This window comes from Patagioenas fasciata, chromosome 1 (genome assembly GCF_037038585.1).
Source record: "Patagioenas fasciata isolate bPatFas1 chromosome 1, bPatFas1.hap1, whole genome shotgun sequence".
NCBI lineage: Eukaryota > Metazoa > Chordata > Aves > Columbiformes > Columbidae > Patagioenas > Patagioenas fasciata.
Window position 1 is genome coordinate 151,900,658 of NC_092520.1, and position 20,510 is coordinate 151,921,167.

The 20,510-nt window shown below is 44.6% G+C and overlaps 1 protein-coding gene across 7 annotated transcripts in view; it reads right to left on the reverse strand.

Annotated features, from left to right (window-relative positions):
* Positions 1-571: 571 nt before the first annotated feature.
* Positions 572-20,510, reverse strand: part of STAB2 (stabilin 2) — an 85,892-nt gene continuing 65,953 nt past the window's right edge. For 6 of the 7 annotated variants that reach the window (XM_065840613.2, XM_071818024.1, XM_065840622.2 and 3 more), the window contains 20 exons: positions 20,404-20,463; positions 19,694-19,870; positions 19,522-19,611; positions 18,601-18,747; positions 17,287-17,343; positions 16,716-16,839; positions 15,315-15,464; positions 13,381-13,485; positions 12,908-13,015; positions 12,097-12,290; positions 10,949-11,090; positions 10,494-10,627; positions 9,192-9,357; positions 8,860-8,966; positions 8,122-8,241; positions 7,196-7,354; positions 5,103-5,210; positions 2,534-2,662; positions 1,343-1,462; positions 572-735 (listed from right to left, as the gene is read on the reverse strand). In XM_065840613.2, the coding sequence (XP_065696685.2) occupies positions 685-735; positions 1,343-1,462; positions 2,534-2,662; positions 5,103-5,210; positions 7,196-7,354; positions 8,122-8,241; positions 8,860-8,966; positions 9,192-9,357; positions 10,494-10,627; positions 10,949-11,090; positions 12,097-12,290; positions 12,908-13,015; positions 13,381-13,485; positions 15,315-15,464; positions 16,716-16,839; positions 17,287-17,343; positions 18,601-18,747; positions 19,522-19,611; positions 19,694-19,870; positions 20,404-20,463 (2,448 nt within the window). In that variant the 3' untranslated portion in view covers positions 572-684. The remainder of the gene's footprint in view (positions 736-1,342; positions 1,463-2,533; positions 2,663-5,102; positions 5,211-7,195; positions 7,355-8,121; positions 8,242-8,859; positions 8,967-9,191; positions 9,358-10,493; positions 10,628-10,948; positions 11,091-12,096; positions 12,291-12,907; positions 13,016-13,380; positions 13,486-15,314; positions 15,465-16,715; positions 16,840-17,286; positions 17,344-18,600; positions 18,748-19,521; positions 19,612-19,693; positions 19,871-20,403; positions 20,464-20,510) is intronic. The other variant, XM_071818009.1, reaches the window with a different exon arrangement.

Below are 20,510 nucleotides of genomic sequence, written 5' to 3' on the forward strand. Positions count from 1 at the left end.
CTCAAGAAAAATTTAGTTACTATTTAGATACCCTCATATATCACCTATATGTCTTGTTAAACCTGCTACAATTACTATTTCCCTTTGTACAATGAGGTGAGATGTAAACAAACCATGGTCAAGTTGGAGCAAAGACAGAAAAGCTAGAGGAGCTGAGCAGGGTGGACAGGCTGGATGCGTTTCCTGCTGCTGGAATTCTTACAAGAAAGTATACTAGCAAAAATTCCTTTAAGTTTAAAAAATACTAGTTTACCACACGTTCTGTTTCACACTTGCCACTTCTAGATGTAACTGAGCAAAAATGAAAGCGTAGAGCTGGAGTACTAGCAAATTGGGGATATTTGCCAAGTTGGCTGTGTGTTTGAATCCATTTCAAAGCCTGTGCAGAAGAATAAAAGCAGTTAGACAGCAGGCTAGTGAAAGTCATACTTTTCACAGAGAAGTGTCCCTTTGTTTCTATGTAGGCTCAGTTTTGCATTTGGCACTCTGAATTGATATTGCTCATATACAGCCACTGCTTCTGAGGTGGGTAACTCTGTGGACTCTACAGACTGCATCTTAAACAAAGCTCTTTTAAAATTTGTAACAAGATTTTATTCCCTGAAACATGTAGGTGCTTGTTTATTTTCACAATAAGTGTAAATAGAAATGTGCTTTATAATTGACTGATGCCAAATTCAGTCTTTAATTCTGATCATGAGGACCACTTACAACAAGCTGCTGGTCATCTGAATCCTATAAAATAGAAAAAAAAATTAGACTTGAATGTTGTGTTAGGAAATGAAAGTCACTTTTTGGCAAATTTGTCTATACAGAGGGCAGAGTTTGCACCTGACATTTTTGTACCTAACAAGTCTTTTTATTGGATGCAAAAAGATTTATTTGATTTTAGACCCTGCATGTCCATGAGGGTCTTGCGGAATTGGACCATTGAGGCTAATATGCTGGCTTCACTCAAACTTTCCTTCCTGTGTTTCCCAGTCCCCTTCCCATTGCATTTCAGATTCTTTGCAGAGTGCTGGCACGGCACTTGGCTGCATTCACAGCAAAGAGAAGACAAAATTGGATGGCCTTTTAAGTTTTTATAGACATGTAACTGGTATCTACCAGCATTTGAAGTCCAATTTAATTCAGCTCTCTTTGAAGGTAGACTTGAGACAACAGCTGTAGGCCACAGACACTATTTCTAGCAGTGGTAAGACAGAAAAGCCAGGAACTTGAATATTGTTTCACCAGATTGATTTTTCTTTTTTTCCTAACTAGGCATTTTCTTTTCATAAAGCAGTTCCCTCTTACCATGATTTTAATTGAGTCTTAATCTCAAACAAAAATGAACACTTACTGAGAAAAGATCGTAAGTAGGTTCTGGTGGAGTCAGCGCAGAAGAACGTTCATAAGAGGGGTTGGTGATATTCGAAGGCTGTGACTTGTCCAGTGGTGTTACATCAGTGTCATCCTTTGACTACACAAAATCACACAAACATGCTTAAAATCAATCTCCTACCAGTGCATTAAGCAAGGGGGCACTTAAGCTTCTCTACCAACTGATGCAGTGTTGTGACTGAACTGGCTTTATCATCTACATTAGTGTCCCTGGGTATGAATGGTGTTCTGGGTTGTTGTATTATCTCAGGTCACTTAACGCCAGTACCTTTTTTTCTCTCTGTTATTTTTAAGCCTCAGCAAAGATCAGGAGAGGAATCATGGCCTTGGCCTTGTGCCTGGGCTAAGAGGTACCTGGTTGCTCCTGAGGGCTCTCTTTCTAACTACATAGAAATACAAGCGTTCCCCTGGCTCATGGTTCTGTTTTTTTGATTCTAGAAGATGTACCACATTAGGCAATGTCTAGAATAGGAAGGAATTTCTGGTTACTTCTAGGTAGACTTGCTTTTTGATTGATTCTTTTGTATTTTGTAACACTTTTTTGGTCATTCCTCATCTCTGAGTAGCTTGGGGGTTGCTGGCTGGTTTCACATTCTCATGGTACTATGTAGGGCTAGCAGAGTGAGTTAAGAGAAAGCAAGCATGGCAGTGCAATCAGTATAAGAAATATACACTTCTCAGTCCTGACAATCATTTCAATTTGCTTGACTTTTGAACCCGACCTTTTTCCTATCAAACATTTCAACCTCCAGAGCAGCCAAACTATTAGCAGTGAGGGGGAAGAGAACAGGTGCCCTTCCACTGGTTGTAATTACTTGCTTCCCTAAGGATGGGTGGTCTGGTGAGGCAAAGATTTCTGAATGAGTGCTGTGCAGTTAAATAAGCTTTTGGCCAGTCCTTGGTGTTGGAAGCTTCTGTGAGAACAGGACTCCGTTGGGCACCTTAAAGGGAGAGGTCTGGGGGAGCAAGTGTAAGCTCATGCCCAAGACAAAGTGTGTGAGCCCTCCCCAGTTTCTTCATATCTTAGTCTGAGTGGTTCCAGTGGGAAGTGATTGGGAATGTTCCTAGCTTAGTAAAATGCAAGGAGAATTTGGAGGTGGGTCTGGGGTAGTGCTGCCTCCCTGCTTTGCCTTCCTGCCTGTCACCTTACCTTGAAGTGCTGGAAGCCCATGTTTCTCTTCCTGAACCTGAGGTAAAAATATCCGATAAAAGCCACAATTCCAGCAACCAGGCAGATGCCAAAGAATATTCCTGTCCCGGTACTGGCATGGAGAGGAGCCTGGAAGCAAGAGAGAATGTGAGTGAGCTACAGGGGGGCACTGGTCACCTTCCAGCACCTGAGCACACACAGTGTCCTTTTGAGATGTGCCCTAGTCCTGAATTGCTTTTGTGCTTGTGTTTCCTGATACACATTCCCTGGAGACAGTTAACTATGGCCTTTTGATAGTAATTACACGCTAGATTTTTTTGGGGGTACTGGACATCAACTCTAGTACAGCACGTCATTCACACTTTTGAAGTTACAGAGCACGCGTAAGCCATCTTTTCTAGTCAGAGCAGCTACAGAGGCTATGATGACGCTGAAAGCTCACTGGCTTGAGGAGGAGAAATGGATACCAAATTCCCTTAAGCAGCTTTGGAAACCTGTGCTACAGTCCTATAGAGTTCTGTTTGAGTTCAAGCCTATTCACAGAATCATACAGAATCACTGCTTTTTGGGCTCTGGGAAAGAGTTGGTTGTTGCCAGTTATTGGCAGCCACGTACCCCATCCTCTGAGCCCCTTACCAGGCCTAAAACCAAACTGCATCTGAGATGAGGCTCCTCTCCTTGCTGGTCAGAGGGAATGCCAGCCTCTGTGGAGGGTGCACAAGGCTGGGATCCGCCAGTGGCCCAACACCTGCCTTCTGTAGGTAATTTTGCCCCAAAATATGCAATGCCCTTAACCTGAAATCATTATTCGGTCAATCAGGTAAAGTGCCAATCCAAGTAACTGTATGTTTTATGAATATTTTAATAAATATGGAGGTGAAGGAATGAAATTCACATGTGATCTGGATTTAATTTAAATGGGAGAAATGCCACCACACTCTGCTTTGCCTTCTGCAGCTCTGTAGCCTGCTAGACTGATAACCAGGAATGTAACCAACAGTTTAGGGGTCAGAATAAGTTTGAAGGATCCCAAAACATGTAGCCACTCAGGCTGCAATCTCCCCAGAGCAGGGTGGTCTTGCTGGCAATCCAGCAGGTGAGGAGGGATCTGGATTGCATGCTGTAAAGCTTGCTTTTCCATGTGATGTCTTAGCTCTGTGGTTTCCTAACTAGAAACCTAATTATTAAACTGGCAAAAACAATCACATTGTTGTCTTAACAGATATGCTCACTTCACTTACTTTTTTTTTTTTAGAAAACAAAGTCATTTACATGGTGCAGCTGGACAGCTAAACATTAGAAGACATTTGGTTGTCCTCTAGAATGTGAAAGGTATTATAAAGACTGTAATATCATGCTGCTGTAGGCTGACAGAAACTGCCTATTATTTTGAATCATTTTCAAGCAGTAATTTATGCTTTTACCCAAGCGTGTCATTTCCTACTTCTGAGGATTGTAGGCTGCAATGGATTTTTGTGAACTGAGATTGTGCAGGCATATTACTGAGCTTCTAGGAACATGAGGAAGGATTTGTGAAGGATAAATGGTTGCTCAGAACAAAATGAAGGTGAGAAATAGTTTATCAATAGGATTAATTTTGTGAATCGAGGAGGCAGCTGGTTAGCCACTTCCCGAATGGATGGGCTGTAAATGTGAGGTCCCTTCAGCACAGGGAGAGAAGGATCAGAGTTACCCTAGCAGAAGAGTTCTTCAGATTAGGTAAGTGGTGGGTCTTGCAAGGTCATCTTGAGCCTGTGTTGGGCTGTCACGGAGTAAGTACCCTGCGTGGAACAGAGCTGCAGAGCACTAACACTGCACATCTGAACACTTTGTTAAGGAAAACATTTTGTACTGGAAAGAAAGGTGTTCCCTGTGCACCTCCCCCAGGGGCAGCAGGGATCACTTTTGTGAAAGTTGCATTGCAGGTGAACAAAATGTTTTTCCTCCCTTTCATACAAAGCACTAACTTTGCTGGCAGGAAATAAACAGAACAGTATTCCTGCTCCCTGCTGCTGGACCCTGTCCCATTTTTGTTCTAGCGTGAAGCAGTGCAACTGCTTCTATGGAACGGATGCCACCCTTTTCTAACTGTGCTATTTTGCCATGCACTATTTGCTTTCATCTTTCTAATGGGAGAGATAATTGGGTAACTAGGACTATTGCAGGGATTTGTGCAGACAAAAAATATCTGTCTCCAAAACACCTTGTTTTGGATAGGAATGAATGCAAAGTCAAGATTAAAAATTTTCATTAGAAGCTTAAAAGACCTTTCTGAAAGAACTGGAATTGAGTTTTATAAAACCTCTGTTATAAAAATGAGCTCCATTATAAAATAGAACTTTTATTTTATTTATAGAAAATAAATGTGGAAAGAACTTGTTCAGACAGAAATATGTTGAACAATCTTCACTGGTACCTTGTTCTCAACTTCAAATTTTCTTTCAAACCTTTTAAATGGGAACTGATATATGGGAGGGAAACTGGGAATATATGAATGTGAACAATGGGTTGATCTATGCCACAGCCACCTCTCACCACCCAAAAAAAAAAAAAATCACTTGGTACTCACAGGTGCTGGTGGAGCCTTTAAAGGCTCTGAAATGACATGGATTATCCCGTTGGAAGCGATTATATCCCACTCAACAATAGCACTTCTGTCCACATATCTGATCTCACTCTGCCAGGAGAAAGAGCAATCAGAGCTGAGCTTTGACCCTTTTCGCTTCGGGACTGAAACCTTGAGGTTATTTCCCTGCCTCAGTTACTGACACACAGAGAAAAATCTTTATACCGCTGCCTCCCTGGACATCAGCCAGGGATGGCCTGAGGCTGGTCATGGCAAACCTGTGCATGAAGTAGCCATTGTCATTACCTGCATATTGTCTTCAGGAATTTATTTGTCTTTTTTGTTTGTTTGTTTGTTTGTTTGTTTTTTTAATAAAGGTTGTTGTGATGTTTGTGCCCAGGAGTGCTGTTACTCCTGATTGCCAGGCAGCCTGCAGCTTGCCTCCCTTACAGCTGTTTCCCATGCTGAGGATTCCACGTGCTCCAAGCTTACTGGTTTGAGAGAGCTGGGTCAGCACTGATGGGGAGTTGTTGACCCCAGTTTATTTGGTGGCCTAGCATCTGTGAGCTGGAAGGCGGCCCGACATGGTAACTTATCAGGAAGGGAGAGGGACAGGATCAGTTGTTGCCACCTCAACACTTCTGTAAATTCTGCTGAAAATGGGAGTCCTTGACTGCTTTGGGCTCATCCTGAGTCTCTCCAGCCTGTGTCTGTGTTTTGGGAAGGAGGGTTCATAGATGTCTGCACTATTGCAAACTGCTTTGAATTTCATCTTAGCAAAATGGCTTCTCCTTGGTGAGCAGAGCTGGGAGCTGCTCCTGCCCTGGCACAAAGTGGTACGCTGCTGCTGCGAGAGCACATGGTGACTTTCTGTGCCCAGGGAGGAAGAGGCTCAGCTGTGGTGGCACTGCAGAGTGGTGTAGGAGTCACACCATGTCCTCCTCCCTCTCCTTCAACCCTGTGCTGCCCTGCCAGGGTCCCAGGGAAAGCTCCTGGGCTCCGACCCTGTGTGCTGGGGCAGGTGGGTGCTTGGTCAACCTGGAACACATGCAGAAAGCAGCCACTGCCTCTCCTTCCCACCCTGGCATGTCACTGAGCATCGCTGTGGCCAAGGGAACCAGGGGCCTGATCTGGTCCTCCGGGGAGTAAGAAAAGCTACAAATTTCCAGCCAGCTTCTGAAGGGCAGGAGTAAGATATGTGTTAATGGGCTCTAAGCCTCCCCTTGGCAGCTTTTGAAGAAAGGAGGATATTTTTTTTTAAGGCGAATCTGTTCTAATTCAAATAGCAGATCAAAGTGCACCAAAAGAGCATCTGCATGCTAATGAGTGATACAGGAAAGCCTTGTGCCGCTGCACGCGATCTCTCATGAAGGTTTACTTTATTAATGTGATTACTAAGTTTGCAGTATAAAGCGGTTTTGAAAATACAAATCATGTGCGTGATAATTCTCATGCTTGGTCTCAAGGGGCTGCTGTCAGAGAAGTCATTTGAAATGCTTGGGCAGCAAGTATTTTCTTAAGATAAAATGAGTAGCTGAGTGTGTTTTCAAAAGATGCAATCCCCTAAAATGTCAGAGGATACTTTCCATTTCAAAAGGGATATAAAGTTTTGCGTTTAGAAGAACTCCACCAAAAGAGCAATTCAAAATGTCAACTCATGTTTCTTCCACTTTTGCTCTGAGCCAAAGCTATGCTGGGGTCTCCTCTCCCCCAGAAAGTTACCTTTAAAGTTAACTTTGCAAATGCCAACACCTTTCTCTGATGATAAGCTGCTGCTCTCATCTCTGCTCCTATCACACTGCCATCTCTCATAATCCTACCAGACAGAGAGAAGGATTGAACCAAGACCCTGTCCCCATCCTGCCATTCCTGCAGGCCATCTGAACAGCCCGGCCACTTGCAAACTTGTAGATTTGCAGTTTACCAGCTGCTATCCTGCAGTCTGCGGGCAGGAAAGAGCCTTCTGAAGGCAGCCTCTCATTGCTGCCCACTATAACCTTACTGAATTGCTTTCTGGATCGCTGTGTTACCCGATTACAGAGTATAGCATAAGGAAGGGAAAAAGCACGAAGATGGGAGATTTATTTAAAAGGTACCTGTTCAGTGGTGGGGGCTTCATGTTCCTGGCCCCTGGTATTTGTAATGAGGAGTTTTTCCCCAAGGCGAGTTAGAAGGGTGGTGCCGTTGGTCAAGTCCTCATAAAACATTATGCTGGCATTAGATAAATGATACTCAATGTCTCGCCCAGAAAGTGTCTACAAACAATAGCAAAATACAAGGAACATTAACTGATTTCATTAATCCTCTAGATTTACCAGCAGGCTAAGTGCCTCTGACCTTTTTCCCCTCTTTGCTGTTAATGCTGCAGCAAGTGCAATGTGGGGCAGAGCTGTTGGGAAATCTGGATGCGAGCAGTGGGATCGTCTGTCCCCGCTGGCCTCTGATGGCTGCCCGCAGCAGGCAGTACCTTGATTTTGGCAGGACAAAGGATTTTACTCTTTTGTTTGAAGACCTGAAATGATGAGCCTCAGAGAGATTCCCAACAGCTTGAAGATGCAAGCCAGGGCAGAAACCCATGTGAATTGTTTGAGACAATGTTCGATTGAAGAAAGGAAAGTAAAAAGGGATAAGCATGGAAATGAAGCTAGGAACAGATGCCTTTTTTGTATTTGTGGGAAATACCAAAGCTGTGCTTTGCTTTCTTCAAATAACTGTGTTCGATGTTAATAAGCCAGAACAGACTTCATCTTAGGCAGACTCCTTCATAACTGTGTAACTAAAATCCCTGATGGAAAAGTCTGTATTGACTCGAATGCTCAATGACCTTGCACTTAACTGTGGAAGAAAAATGGAAAGGATGAACTCATCTCTTTCAGAAGTGCAGTTTAAATTATGTGGGGTTAAACAGAAATGTCATACTGAGATTATTATTTTTTAAGCTTACATTTCACAGGGATACAGCTATAATGGCTGTTTAAAAATGTTATTGAAATGAAGAAGGAAAAGAGGAAAAAGTGCTGACCTCATTTTCCCTTAACCCGCTATCATTTGGAGCAAAGAGAGTGGCGTGCACTGACAGGTCTGTGAGGTACCGCAGGAACTCTCTCCCCTTCCTAGAGTTGTTGGAGTAAGCCATGATGTCCTAGGCAGAAACAAAATCCAGCTTTACTAAAGACCAATTGTGCGCTCCTGTGTGGGGAGCTGAAAAGAGACCATGTAAATAACGACAGAGAAGCTTTCTGTTACTAGCTATGAAGCAGCTCTAGAGTGATACTACAAAAAAAAGTTTGTATTCAAAATGAAGTTTTAGCTGCTGATGAGATAAGCATGTCTCAAAGTGACTTGCAGGAGTTGGGCCCTTGGTGTCTATGGGGCATAGACATAGAATGCTTTTCTGAGGAGCAGCAAGAAATTCCTACTTTCTCCAGTAGGAATTCAGTAAAATTACAAAGCACAATTCCTTGTGATGCTTAGAAAGCCAGTGGCAGTTGTGCAGAGAATCCTCCTTAAGCTAAAGCTGCAGTAACATTTAATTCCCGAATGAGTTTTAGAAACCCAAAACCTCACTGAAAAAAGTAATTAAAAAAATGCCAAAACCTAAGTTCTGATTCTGACAGTGCAGATTTAGACTGCTCCACCTTGCTTTTGCTGGTGTGGAGTTGTTACCTGCTAGGAAAGCAAACACTGAGATACAAGCTGCTGGCAGACCCTGCTTCTCTCCCCTCACCCCACTGAGCAGCATTTCGGCTGTGGGCCCTACCGACAAGAAGTTGGTCAGCGTTGGGAAGGACGTCAGCACTTGCAGCAAGTTCCCGCTGCAGGAGAAGCCATCCCCCACATAGCCAGGCTTGCAGGTGCAGTTCACCTCTGGAAGGTACAAACACAGATAGCAGTGTTGGGCAAACAATCTTTGCTAGAAGATTTTAGGCTGCCCTGTACCTGAAAAACAACTTTCAAGCAACAGATTTTTTTTTTTAAGTTAAAAAGAAGCAGAATCTCTTGCAATGTTATCTGGTGACCTGCTGCTGACCAAAGGAACTGAAACCCGGGTTCCGTCTCTGCGCAGAGGGATACAACAAAGGACCTTCTTACCTTTCTCTCTGTAGCAGAAGACATCCCAGGTTTCACTCAGGTTGACTCTTTTCCCATAGTCCACGATGCCGACGTGCCCAGCGCCACAATTTGGGGAGGAGAAGGCAGTTGGGTAGCCCACTCTTTCACCATCCAGCCAGCCGGCAGCACACAGGTGGTACCTCGCCTGCAGCCAGCACAGCCATAAGGGAAAAAACAATTGGGAGAGAGCTGGGTGATAGGGCTGGGGTGCTGTGGACGAAAGGGACTGTCCTCCCTGGACACCCAGGCACCACCCCACCCACTAGCTGTCTTTCTGAGGGGGCTCTGTCTGTCTTTCTGTCCCACACCCTGAGCTGAGGTCTGGGCCAAGGGGCTGCGGAGATGGGGCCTCTCTGAGAGTGAGTGGTTCTCCATACAGGCCAAGGGAGCCTTTCCTGGGAAAACCTGCCCGAAGCCCAAAGCTGGGCAGGATTAAAGGTGGGTGTGAAAGCCACAGGGGCGATGTGCAATCCCTTTGTGTGCCAGCCCACCTTTTGTCAGTGTGGGAAAGGCTCACAAACCAGCTTAACACAGAAAATAACTCCCCAGAAGTGCCGGAGCCAGCCCCACTACTGGCTTTGCTGCTTCAAGAGAAATATTTAGACTATAGGGTGCAGGGGACGTGCAGCTCAGGCTGTAACCTGAATGTCCTCAGGTAGCAGAAGGAGGTTTACTTGCTGGCTGTGGTCCAGCCTCACATTTTGCTAAAGGTGTCTCTAAGTGGTGACTGTCTGTCTTCCTTCCGCAGATGGGAAGGACACAGAAAGGCAGAGTCAGTCTTGCCCACCCTTCTAAAACAAGTTTTATGAGCCCAAGGTGTGATGCTCATCCCGCTGATGTAAGCCATGTGTTGTCTATAACACACTCAAGGAAAAGAAAATGGAATTGGCTCTGCTAAGTTCACAGCGTTTGGGGAAAGGATTCCTGGAGCCTTATATTGAAAAAAAAATAATCTAAGCATAATTCTGAAGGGTATATTCCTTTAAGAAGTGCTATTAATTAAAACCCCCATGAAAACACTGTAAATTTGACTTCACCATCCCACTCCAGTATAATTGTAAACAAAAACTTGGCAACTGGTTGCAGTGCTGTATGAACAGGTGTGAAACCAATAAACAGTCTGGAAACTGCTCCCAGCCAAATGTACCTTGGGGCATGGGGAAAGGAAAGGAGGGAAAATGAAGCTTATTAGCATGGAGCTGTCCCCTTGTTCCTCCCTGTCCATTTGTGCTGTGGCTAGGTCCGCTCTGAGGATCTCCTCCAGCAGTGATGCTACCTCACCTTCTGTGCGTACAGCAGCTGGTTATATGTAGCAACGGTGGCTGACTCATTGGCACAGGCCTCCTTTGCCTTCTCATAAGTCATTTTGTACTGCCCTTGTGGGGACCGTAAGTGGAAAACCCCAACTGTGGTATCTGCAAAGAGAGAGAAGGACCGGCTTTTTCTGAGGGGGTTTCCATGTCTGGCCACAGAGTCAACTGTGTCGTACAAATACCTGTGAATTTTGCGAAATGCAATTAAGACAGATGGTTCCCTTAGGGGTAACATTCCTACCTGGAATGCCCTCACCTATTCCTTCAGAAATCCGGTATTGCAAAGTATTTAAGCAACACGTTCTAACTTTAATCATCTCATTGTTTCAAGGGGACACAAGGATCCTGGCCACTGGCTTCAGTGCAGTGGCACAGGAACAGCAATGTCCCAGTCCCGTGGCGTTCACGGTGTGCCATCCTCACCTTGGAAGTGGAGATCAGTGCAGTCAGCGTCGGAGTGGCACTGCCCGTTGTCCTGCAAGCAGCGGTTGAGAGGAAGCTGCATCACTGAGCAGTTCAGCCCATCACCGATGTAGTTATTTTTACATTCGCACTTGCGTTTGTCCTGGTCAGAGAGAGAATAAAAAAGGCGAAAACAAATACTTAGCTAACTGCTGGAAAAATTTCACTTGATATAGCCAGGAATGGACAAACAGGAAAGTTGCTACTAACAACTGTGATTCAACTGACCACAAACTCTGAGGCTGATGTTTATTCTTCTAAGTAAAACGTTTACACAGGCTTGGGTTCTTTGCTGAATCAATACCAAAGCATAATTCCATTCACAAAACTAATGACATGCATTGGAGAATTATATGACACATAATTAACAAAAATGGATGGCAAGCCTATCAAAATGATATTTAAATGATGGGGCATGGAAGCATGAAAGAAATTTAGTATTCCACTGATAATAATACATTAAGAACTATAAACTAAGCAGTAGTTGGTGACATCCAGGGATTGCGATGGCTGGCAGCTGGAATGGATTAGCAGCAAGGCTTTTCTAGATAGCTTCTGGAAGATATATCAGGCAAGCTACCAATATGCAATGGACAGTGACACTGAAAACACCAGGACAAGTGCTGGATCAAATCACTGCACATGTTTTCCTCAACAACTTTGACCGTGTGGGCCAAGGAATTCGTACAATGTGGCTGCAGAGCTTTTAAAGCTGGGTCCAGCCAACCAACAAGTGACACTGTTCTCCCAATTGTCCCTAGGTTTAGCTACCAAAATACATTCAGTTTCAATCCAACAAATTCCTAATGCAAATAGGGATATCCAATTAGGGAGAGCTGAGAAGGAGACAGAAAAATTACACATGCAAAATACCCCATCTGTTGTAGCACCACTTTCCCCAGAGGAAAGATTTCAAACTGTTCCTCAGCCCTCAGCTGACAGGATACCAAATTGATGGGGAAAGCAGGCTGGAGCTATGTAAAGGTTGTTTTGGAAAACAGGGACTGTGAGAGGTAGAGAGTGGGATCCAGCCAGAGGAAGGATTTCTGCTGGCACCAGGCAGAAATGCCTCAGACCTCCCTGCTGGTGACGGAAATCATTCAACTTACAGGTCCTATGACAGTGCAAATGGCATGCTCGTGGCAGCCTCCATTGAACCCGTCGGCGCAAGGATTTATTGGAAGGCACATAAAGCCATCGCCTTTGTATCCTTTTTGGCAACTACAGAAGACTTTCACTCCCAGCTGCGTGCAGTCTGCTGCCTTGTGGCACCCACCGTTGCTTTGTTTGCAAAGGTCTGCAGCTGCATGGGAGAAAAGAAAACAGGTGAGTAAAGGATGTTCTTCACAAAGATAGACCATCTCCAGATTTTTAAGGCACACTAAAAATACTAGAACACTTTGTTTGGGGATAAAAAATCCTGTTTGAGTTTTCTGAGGCATTCCTGAACTTGTGCAAAGGCTATCCTTTAGGGCTCTGAAGCTCTTGTCAAGGTGTCCTTGATTTAAGAGACATGGCATCAGCCTGCAGACTTCTGGCCAGGGTGACTTTGGAGAACACAAGACACCTGGCTGAGAAAGAATGACTATTTCTGCAGCGATGTTACTGGGGAACTGCCTTACCAGAGGTCATCAAAGAAAATCCTGTAAGGGAAACCCTATTGAAAACTCTTTTGTCTCTAAAACCCGAAGGAAGCACACTTCTTGTTGATACTCCTGCTCGGTAAAGCCTGTTGAAGCCAGCCACCTGCTTCGGAAAACACTGATCTGTATATATCCTACATTTGTTCCACTTGCTGCAGTGTGGCAGTTTTTATGTTTGGCAGCCAAAATCTCATACTAGACAGTAACCGCATGCAAGCGTATGTGCAAGAGGGGACAACATGCTTTCTTGTAGCAGGCTGTGCCAGAGGGAGCTCACCTGTGCAGGTGATCCCATCCCCGTTGTAGAAGGGCTTGCACTGACAGGTGTTGTTCTCTGTGCAGATGGCATTGATGGAGCAGCTTGGGGAACATACTGGCTGCAGAGCTGTGGGGAAGGCAGAATAGCTGGGGTGAAGACGGTATTTATCTTATAATGCCTTTGTTTCATGCAGAAAGAAAAGCCCTCGTACTAGTCTTGCTAACTGGAAAACCTGTAAGAATTGATTTTTGACTGCTTAGCTCTAGGGTGATATCTTCCCTCACATAGCCCGAAGTCCCTCCAGAGGGGAGATAAACACTTATATTCCCGGTTCACAAAAGAGACAGGGAGGTGAAGGGAGATGTTTAATGTTCAGAGCAGAGTCCCTTAGCCTCCAGTGAGGGCTTCTGGCATTATTAACCCTCTATTGATCGTAAGTGCCATCAGCCCATGGCTCCACCCAATGGAGCCTGCTGGGAGGAGGCAGAGACCTAGCTTGGTTTCACACAGCCGGCCAGTCCATCCCGTTTCACAGAAACATCGTCCTGTTCCTGAATAGCCTTCATCACACTGCCCGTTGGTCTTGCATTCACAGGCTGCAAAAGGAACAGAGAGGGATCACTTGCAGAGCTGCCTTTGGGAAAAGGGAAAATCTTTCCCTAGAGAAACATTAAATAGACTGTCAGTTTACATACAGTATTATTTACCAATTATTTAGATAAATTTAACCTCATGGTTTTTCACTACAAGGCCAGTCAAGCAGTGGGCCAGACTGCTCAGAGTGGATGGGCAGTTTCCCTCCTTGGAGGCTTGCAAGCCCAACAGGAGACATCCTGAATGTCTTGGTTTGAGCTCAGAGCTGACCCTGCTTTGAGCAGGGGCTTGGACTACAGACCTCCTGAGGTCCCTTCCAACCTAAATTATCCTGTGAACCTATGGTTTAATAACTGGCATTCATTCACTGTTCCTCTGAAAATGAAAACGTATTTTGATCTGCATTGTGCTAGAGTGGTAAACTTCACAAAGAACTGTGGTGGGAAGAAGTTAATGTTTGAGCTGAAGGTCCAGCCCCATCCTCTTCTAATGTGTAGCAGCTCTAGTTGTGGGGAAGCCTTTTAGCCAGAGAGGAGTGAGTGAGGTGTGTGGAGAGAGAATGTGCTTGGTTGCTGCTTGTGGAAAAAGTCTGAGTAAGGAAGCCAAATACGAGGTTAGTGACCGTTGCTGTAAAATGTGGGCAGATTAGCTTTTTTTTTCTTTTTAATTTGGTATTTTTATGACTAAAAGCTTCTGAATTCCTTTTGTTCCTTTTATACATGGGATGTTACTGCTTCTGCCCTGCAAACTGAAGCATGATGGAGTGATTTCATCTATAGGTGATTTTTTTTTTTTTCCCGCTCTTTGGACCCTGCAATAACTTACGTGCAGAGTCCTTCTTACAGAATTATTGGTGTCTCTCTGTTGTATAATGTAATGAAATAGCATCCTGTCTTGTTTTTCCCCTCTTCCTGAAATATTGCTGTTTAAAGATGAAAATGATGCAGGACTTGGGAAACTAATTCTGTGAAGACCTGTTCATGCTGAAAAGGAGTTTTATTGTCTGGTTATCTAATTTTTGGCTGACATAAATATATATTAAAGAGGCTATAAAATATTTTTTCTGTTAGCACAATCTGGGTCAGACTACCAGCTCACACAGTTTATGCTGTGTTGTGCTATAAACTGCTAAATTGCAGGTAAGCATACTCTTGAGCATTGGTATCCAGAGTTAGTGTCTTGCCTCCACCCCAAAGACACCTAGCTTATAAACGCCTCTGTATGTGCCTCATGAGCACTACAGGTGCACACAGTTAGGATGGAAGGGTTAATGTTGTAGCTTCCCATCTGAAGGCTTTATGTTGGGAAAGTATTTTAAATTTAAAGGGTGATATTGATCCTGGTTCCACTTAGTTTACATTTAAAGCCGTGATGAAATGGAATATGTGAGAAGTTTCTTGGCTGCTGACCCTCTTCGCAAACTATTTTCATCTTGGTGTTCTTTTTTTTTTCTTTTCTGCAAAAGTAGTGTGTGGCCTTGGTCTCCTGCCGATCCTTTAGGAATCACATTGCTAAAGTGCTGTCTTGCCCTCGATGGGGATGAGGTAGGAGGCTGTGCTGTAGTTGAAAACACTTGTTGATGGAGGTTCTGTCTCCATCCTCTGTTACTTGTGTGCAATATGAGGACAAGAGAAGCCTTGCAGAGAAAGCTAAGGAAGCATCTGCTCCCTTGCCTTCTGAGACCTTGTGCTATCCCACTGTGTGAAGAGGTCTTTGGAGAAAAATGTTGGTATTGAAAAGGGGAAGCCTTTCTTGGTTTACTTAACCTACCACTGACAAAATAGTTTAGGTGTGATGTGGGCAACAGCAAGGAAGGGAAACTTCAACTTACGCCTGCAGCTGGAGCCATATCTGCCCGGCAAGCAGAGCTCGCAGGAAGTCCCGTTGAAGCCACTGTTGCAGCGGCACTCCCCTGTCCCACTGTATCCATCATCACAGGAGCCGTGGTTATTGCATGGGGTCTCTGGGCCCCCAGGGCAAGCTGAAAGGTTTAAGAAAAAAAAAAGTGGCTGTTTAGCTCAAGTGTGTGTTTATTCATTGTCACTGTTATTTATTGTTTCGTAAATATCCTTGAACTGGGGAAGGCTTGTAAATGCATCTTTGCTGGGGTGTGTAAAAGCACCTGTGACACTTGCAAGCTTCATGCTCCAAATTCCTTGATGCACTTCTACAACTTCTGTCAGAAAGGTGTTGTGGACTCTCCCAGCCCTGGGTCTGGATGCTGTTGCCTGGTTGCTTGCTCATTCAGATCCATCAGTGAATGGCACTGCCCAGGCCCTGCCCAAATCCAGCCTTGCTTGTGCACATCCATGTGGTCTCTGTGCTGCTGCAGTGAGCACAAAAGGCATCTGGGCTGGACAAAATTTCTTGGGATCCCCATGTGTTTCTCAAATCCAGCCAGTGTGCTGGCAGGGCTGTGTGTCCCTGGACCTGTCTGCCAGCAGAGATCCTAACCCAGATCCTGACCCCCTGTGACCTTTTGAGAGCCTTGGTACTGTTCCCCATGGGACTGGCAGGTGAAGGAGCACACCTTTCCTTAGTGTCTGCTTACAAGCAGCTGCAGACAAAGCTTCCCAAACTGCCTCACACCTGTTGAAAGCTACGATATCTGAGCTTACTCCACTGATGTGTGCACTTGCACATGGCTGAGGAATTGTATACTGTGTCTCTGGTCTGTCCTGGTATCACTGTCATGAACCTGATGTCCTATTTTGTGTTGAAAGCACTTTCAGCTGGTGACCAATTAAGACTCACTGGGCTTGGTTATAGCAGGGCAGTCTTTACTTTCTGTAGCAGGGGTGTCAAACTCATTTTCACCAGGGGACACATCAGCCTTGTGGCTGCCTTCAAAGGACCAAATGTAATTTTAGGACTGTATAAATGTAGGACTCATTACATTAATACAATCCTAAAATTACAATCAGCCCTTTGAAGGCAACTGCCAGGCTGATGTGGCTCCCAGTGAAAATGAATTTGACACCCCTGCCCTATAGCATTCATTTAGTTTGCCACTAGCATGGCGTTTCAAACTTGCTGTAAACGTGAAAAAGAGATTATTTGGAATAGAAAAGCAGTAATATTTTCTGTGTACTTTAGCTCTTCCAACAGAGTTTCCTCATCTTGCAGCTGGTCTCTCCTCATGCCCCCTATCCCAGCTCTTGCAGCTCAGCCTGCTGGGTGCTGCACAGCTGTGTTTGGGGAGGCCACAGACCAGCAGAGGTGTGTGTCGTACCTTGGCAGTCTGGTCCAAAGTAGCCCTTGCAGCACTTGGCCGTGTGGATGACCATGGAGCAGTTCCTCCGGCAGCCGTCCCTCCGTAGCCCATAGGACCTGTATGTGCACCACTGGATTTCTTCCTGGGCATCACATGTGCCAGCACAGAGAGGGGGAAAACCACAGTAAGATGAGTGCTATGTGGCAGTTTGGTTTATTTCCTCTTTAAATAGCAGTTTCTGATGCACATTGCATCAAAATGTGATGTGTGAAGTGTGATGCCCCTGCCTTCTCTTTGATTCCCCACTTGCTAAGCACCATTGATGAGGATGGAGGGGCTGCTCCAAAGTCAACCAAAGCACTTGCTAGTTGATACTGTGTGAGACTGACAAACGTCCCCCACCACAAGTGTCTGGATGTTTGCCCAGTGACAGCTTTGTCCCTGATGCTTTATGGCATCACTGGACCGCGTGGTTTCACTGCTGAGGGTTCTCTTTTTATTTTTTTCAAAGCAACTTATTCTAGTTTCCTTGCGTGAAGCAGAGACGAGCAGGTTAATACTGCTTAAATGCAAAATTTTAATGTATTACCTTTGGTTTTGTCCCTGGAGGGCATTTAGAATTACTGAAACAGCTAACACAATGTCCCTGTTGTAAAAAATAGAAAAGAAAAAAAAGTATTAAAATAATGGCAACAGAAGGCTGTTTGACATGGACAAAAACTCTTTTATGAGAACAGCAAATATGAGCAGTCTAGGCTTATTACACTTGAAACAGATTATTAAAAACTCTGGAAAAAGGAGAGGAGAATGACAACAAAATAGTTGAATTAATTTAGTGCCATGAAATGCAAGAAAATAGTTTTGATACCAGAATATAAGTTTTGAAGAAGAAACTTTGCTCTGGATTTGAACAAATAGGGAAGAGATGGTGAATATTCTTCAAAGAAATACTGAGGTGCTCTGCATCAGATCTAGATGTCTAATTGGGAGTAGAGGTAAATGGTTACTTCTTGGGAAGTGCTGATCAGATTAGAGGAAATTATATCTGTTTAATTTAATTTAATAACAACATGAAACAAAAGGTAACCTGACCAGATGGGTTAAACACAAGTGTTGGTTTTATCATCATCATCAAAATATAAATGCCAATTAGCTTTTTTTAAGACTGGCCTTTTTTTTTTTTTTTTGGTTGGTTGGTTGGTTTGTTTGTTTGTTTTTTACTTCTAGGTAACTTTTTCATACATTCAAATAAAATTATTTTGAAACCATTTTTAAATGGGTTCCAAACCTCCTGTTTGTGGGACCCATCAAAGTTCATGGAGAAAATGTACTCCACACTAACAGTGCTTGTTCAGGTGTGTTAAAGGATATTTCTGGGAAAGCAAGAAATGTGAGAGACCAAGAGCCTGGCTAACAGACTAGGCAGCTCTTGATCTTGTGCCCTTAGCAGCCTGTGCAGCTGCGAAAGCAATGCCGTTTCTTTGTACTTGGGAACTTTGTAAAAGCAATCTGTATGACCAAGTTCATAGTGTGAATTTGTATTAATTTAAAAGCATGATAGGGAGATCTGTCCATGCTCAAATTTATGCTTGCATTTATAAGGCACTGTTCTTACTGAAAACAGAGAAGAGCTCAGTAAACAGGTCTTAACTGAAACCACTTGGCCTTTCTGTTGCTTAGTGTGGATGCAGGATTTCTGTTGTGTATCTATCTTTCAGGCTTCATATTGCACTTCTTAACTTAAGCTCTAACCAGTGCAGCAGATGAAGCCATCCTGAAGTAGTAGGACTTAATCTCAGCAGTGTCAAAGCTGCCGCAAGTTTTGCCCTGGTCTCTGCGAGGACAGGGTTTGGCCCTCGGTCTGTGTCTTTGCTAGGATGGGAGACCAAAAAAGAGAACTGACCATGAAATCCACAGTGAAGAAGCTGTCACAGCGTCCCCCCAGGCTGGGGTCCGTCAGCAGGCAGTTGATGCCGTAGGCAATGCCCGCGTCAAACTCCAGCTGCCGCTGCATGATCTTGCACTGTCTGTCATTCAGGAAAAGGGTGCCCTGAGAGATGGGATAGGGAGAAAGGAGCATAACAAGTCATGAGCCCGGCTGAATCCAGGGCTCAGATGGGAGCGGGGGATCATCCTCTTGTAGGAATGTTCTTGGTGTGTTGAACTATCCCATAGCTAACAATGACAGCTGCAGGGGCTTGAAACCAATTTGGGGACCTCTCTTCCTGTAGCTGAATGCTATAACCTCTCAGATGGGCAGACCTTTTTCCTTTCCTGAAAGGGACAGATTAAGTAAGACGGATGTTCACAGGTTTACCTATGCATGTTTAGGCTTAGCCATGTTTTTGGAGGCAGATGCTTGCCAGGTATGATATGATATATTTGCAAAGAAAAATGTGCCATTCTGGTGTAACAGGATGCATGCATGCCTCCAATCTTAGCTCATAAGTCCTTACGAATCAGAGTTTGCATGCAGATGCTATGTTCGTCTGGCTTTTGCCAAAGCCAGATTCACCTTAGTGATTTTCCATTGTATATTTCATCGTAGTAAAATGTGCTGATATTTCAGTTTTGAGGTAACTGAGTGCTGTTTTGAACAAACAGCATCTTACAATAGAGAAAATCACAGCTCCAAGGAGTCCTGCAAATCATGTAGTTTGCTGAATCTGATGGGTTGGCTGCCCTGGTTTTGTAATGGTTGGTATGGACTGGTGAAGACCAATTAAGTTTTGGTGCCACTGACCCTCTCTGGGGACTACGCACAAGCACAGTGGGTCCTGCAGGAGGGGGAAGGGGTAAGTGTGCTGGCGGTGTGAACACTTACAATCTCCCTGTTATCCCCACAGCTAACGCTGAGGTTGGAGCCCTGCAGGGTCTTCAGCGAGGCAGAGCTGGGGAGCTGGTAGGCCAACACCTGGAAAGGAAAGAGGGGAGATGCATGTGTCTGGGCTTGCATGTCCTGGCCTTGGCAATACTCCTAAAAATAAAGGGCTTACCGCAGCATCACGGACAATGTGGAATTTGAGGTACTGCACCAGTTTGTCAGTGTTGGACTTTTTGAAGAGGAAGTCCTGCTGCTCCTGTGGCAGCCCACGGATAGCTGCGTCTGTGGGCCAGAAGAGTGTGACGGGTTTGTGAATAGGATCGTAGATCAGGCCAAGCAGGTTGTTTTTCTGCAACATGCCAAAAATTGGGATGGAAGATTAATGCTCCGTCTAAAATGACATTGAACCTATGGGGTGGATGTCTGGTATAACCTGCTGCAGTGGCCTGTGGGCTGCCTGGTCACCAACCTGCAAACACCGTGACTTTAAAAAACAGATGGCTGAGTGGAGCTGCCCAAGTTGAGTTACATGACTGACTTCTGAGAGGTGCTTCATCACTCAGGGCTGCCCACTGAAAACGAGGCTGACGGCTCAACTTTAGGCTCAAAAATTCATACTTAGGTCAAACCTTGGCCACATAATTTGACATATGGTAGGACACAGCTGAGTGGGGAAGGAAAATGTGGCTGTGGGTATAACTGACATCCTCGTACCTCTGTGGGAGAGGGATCACATGGTGACCAGGGTTGTCTTGTACTGTGTTGTAAGCCCTTTGGCTCCACTGAACACCAACCTGCCAGTGATGCCATGTCTGTGGTTTTGTCTTTAAAAAAAGTGTTTAAAAATCTTTGTCTAACGGCTGCTGTCTCTTGTGTCCTCACCTCTAGCAAACTGCTGAACAGGATGTATCCATGTTTGGCTGCAACCATTTTCAGGCTTTCCTACAAAGAAAGGAAGGAATTTCAGTAATTTATCTCATAAATACATT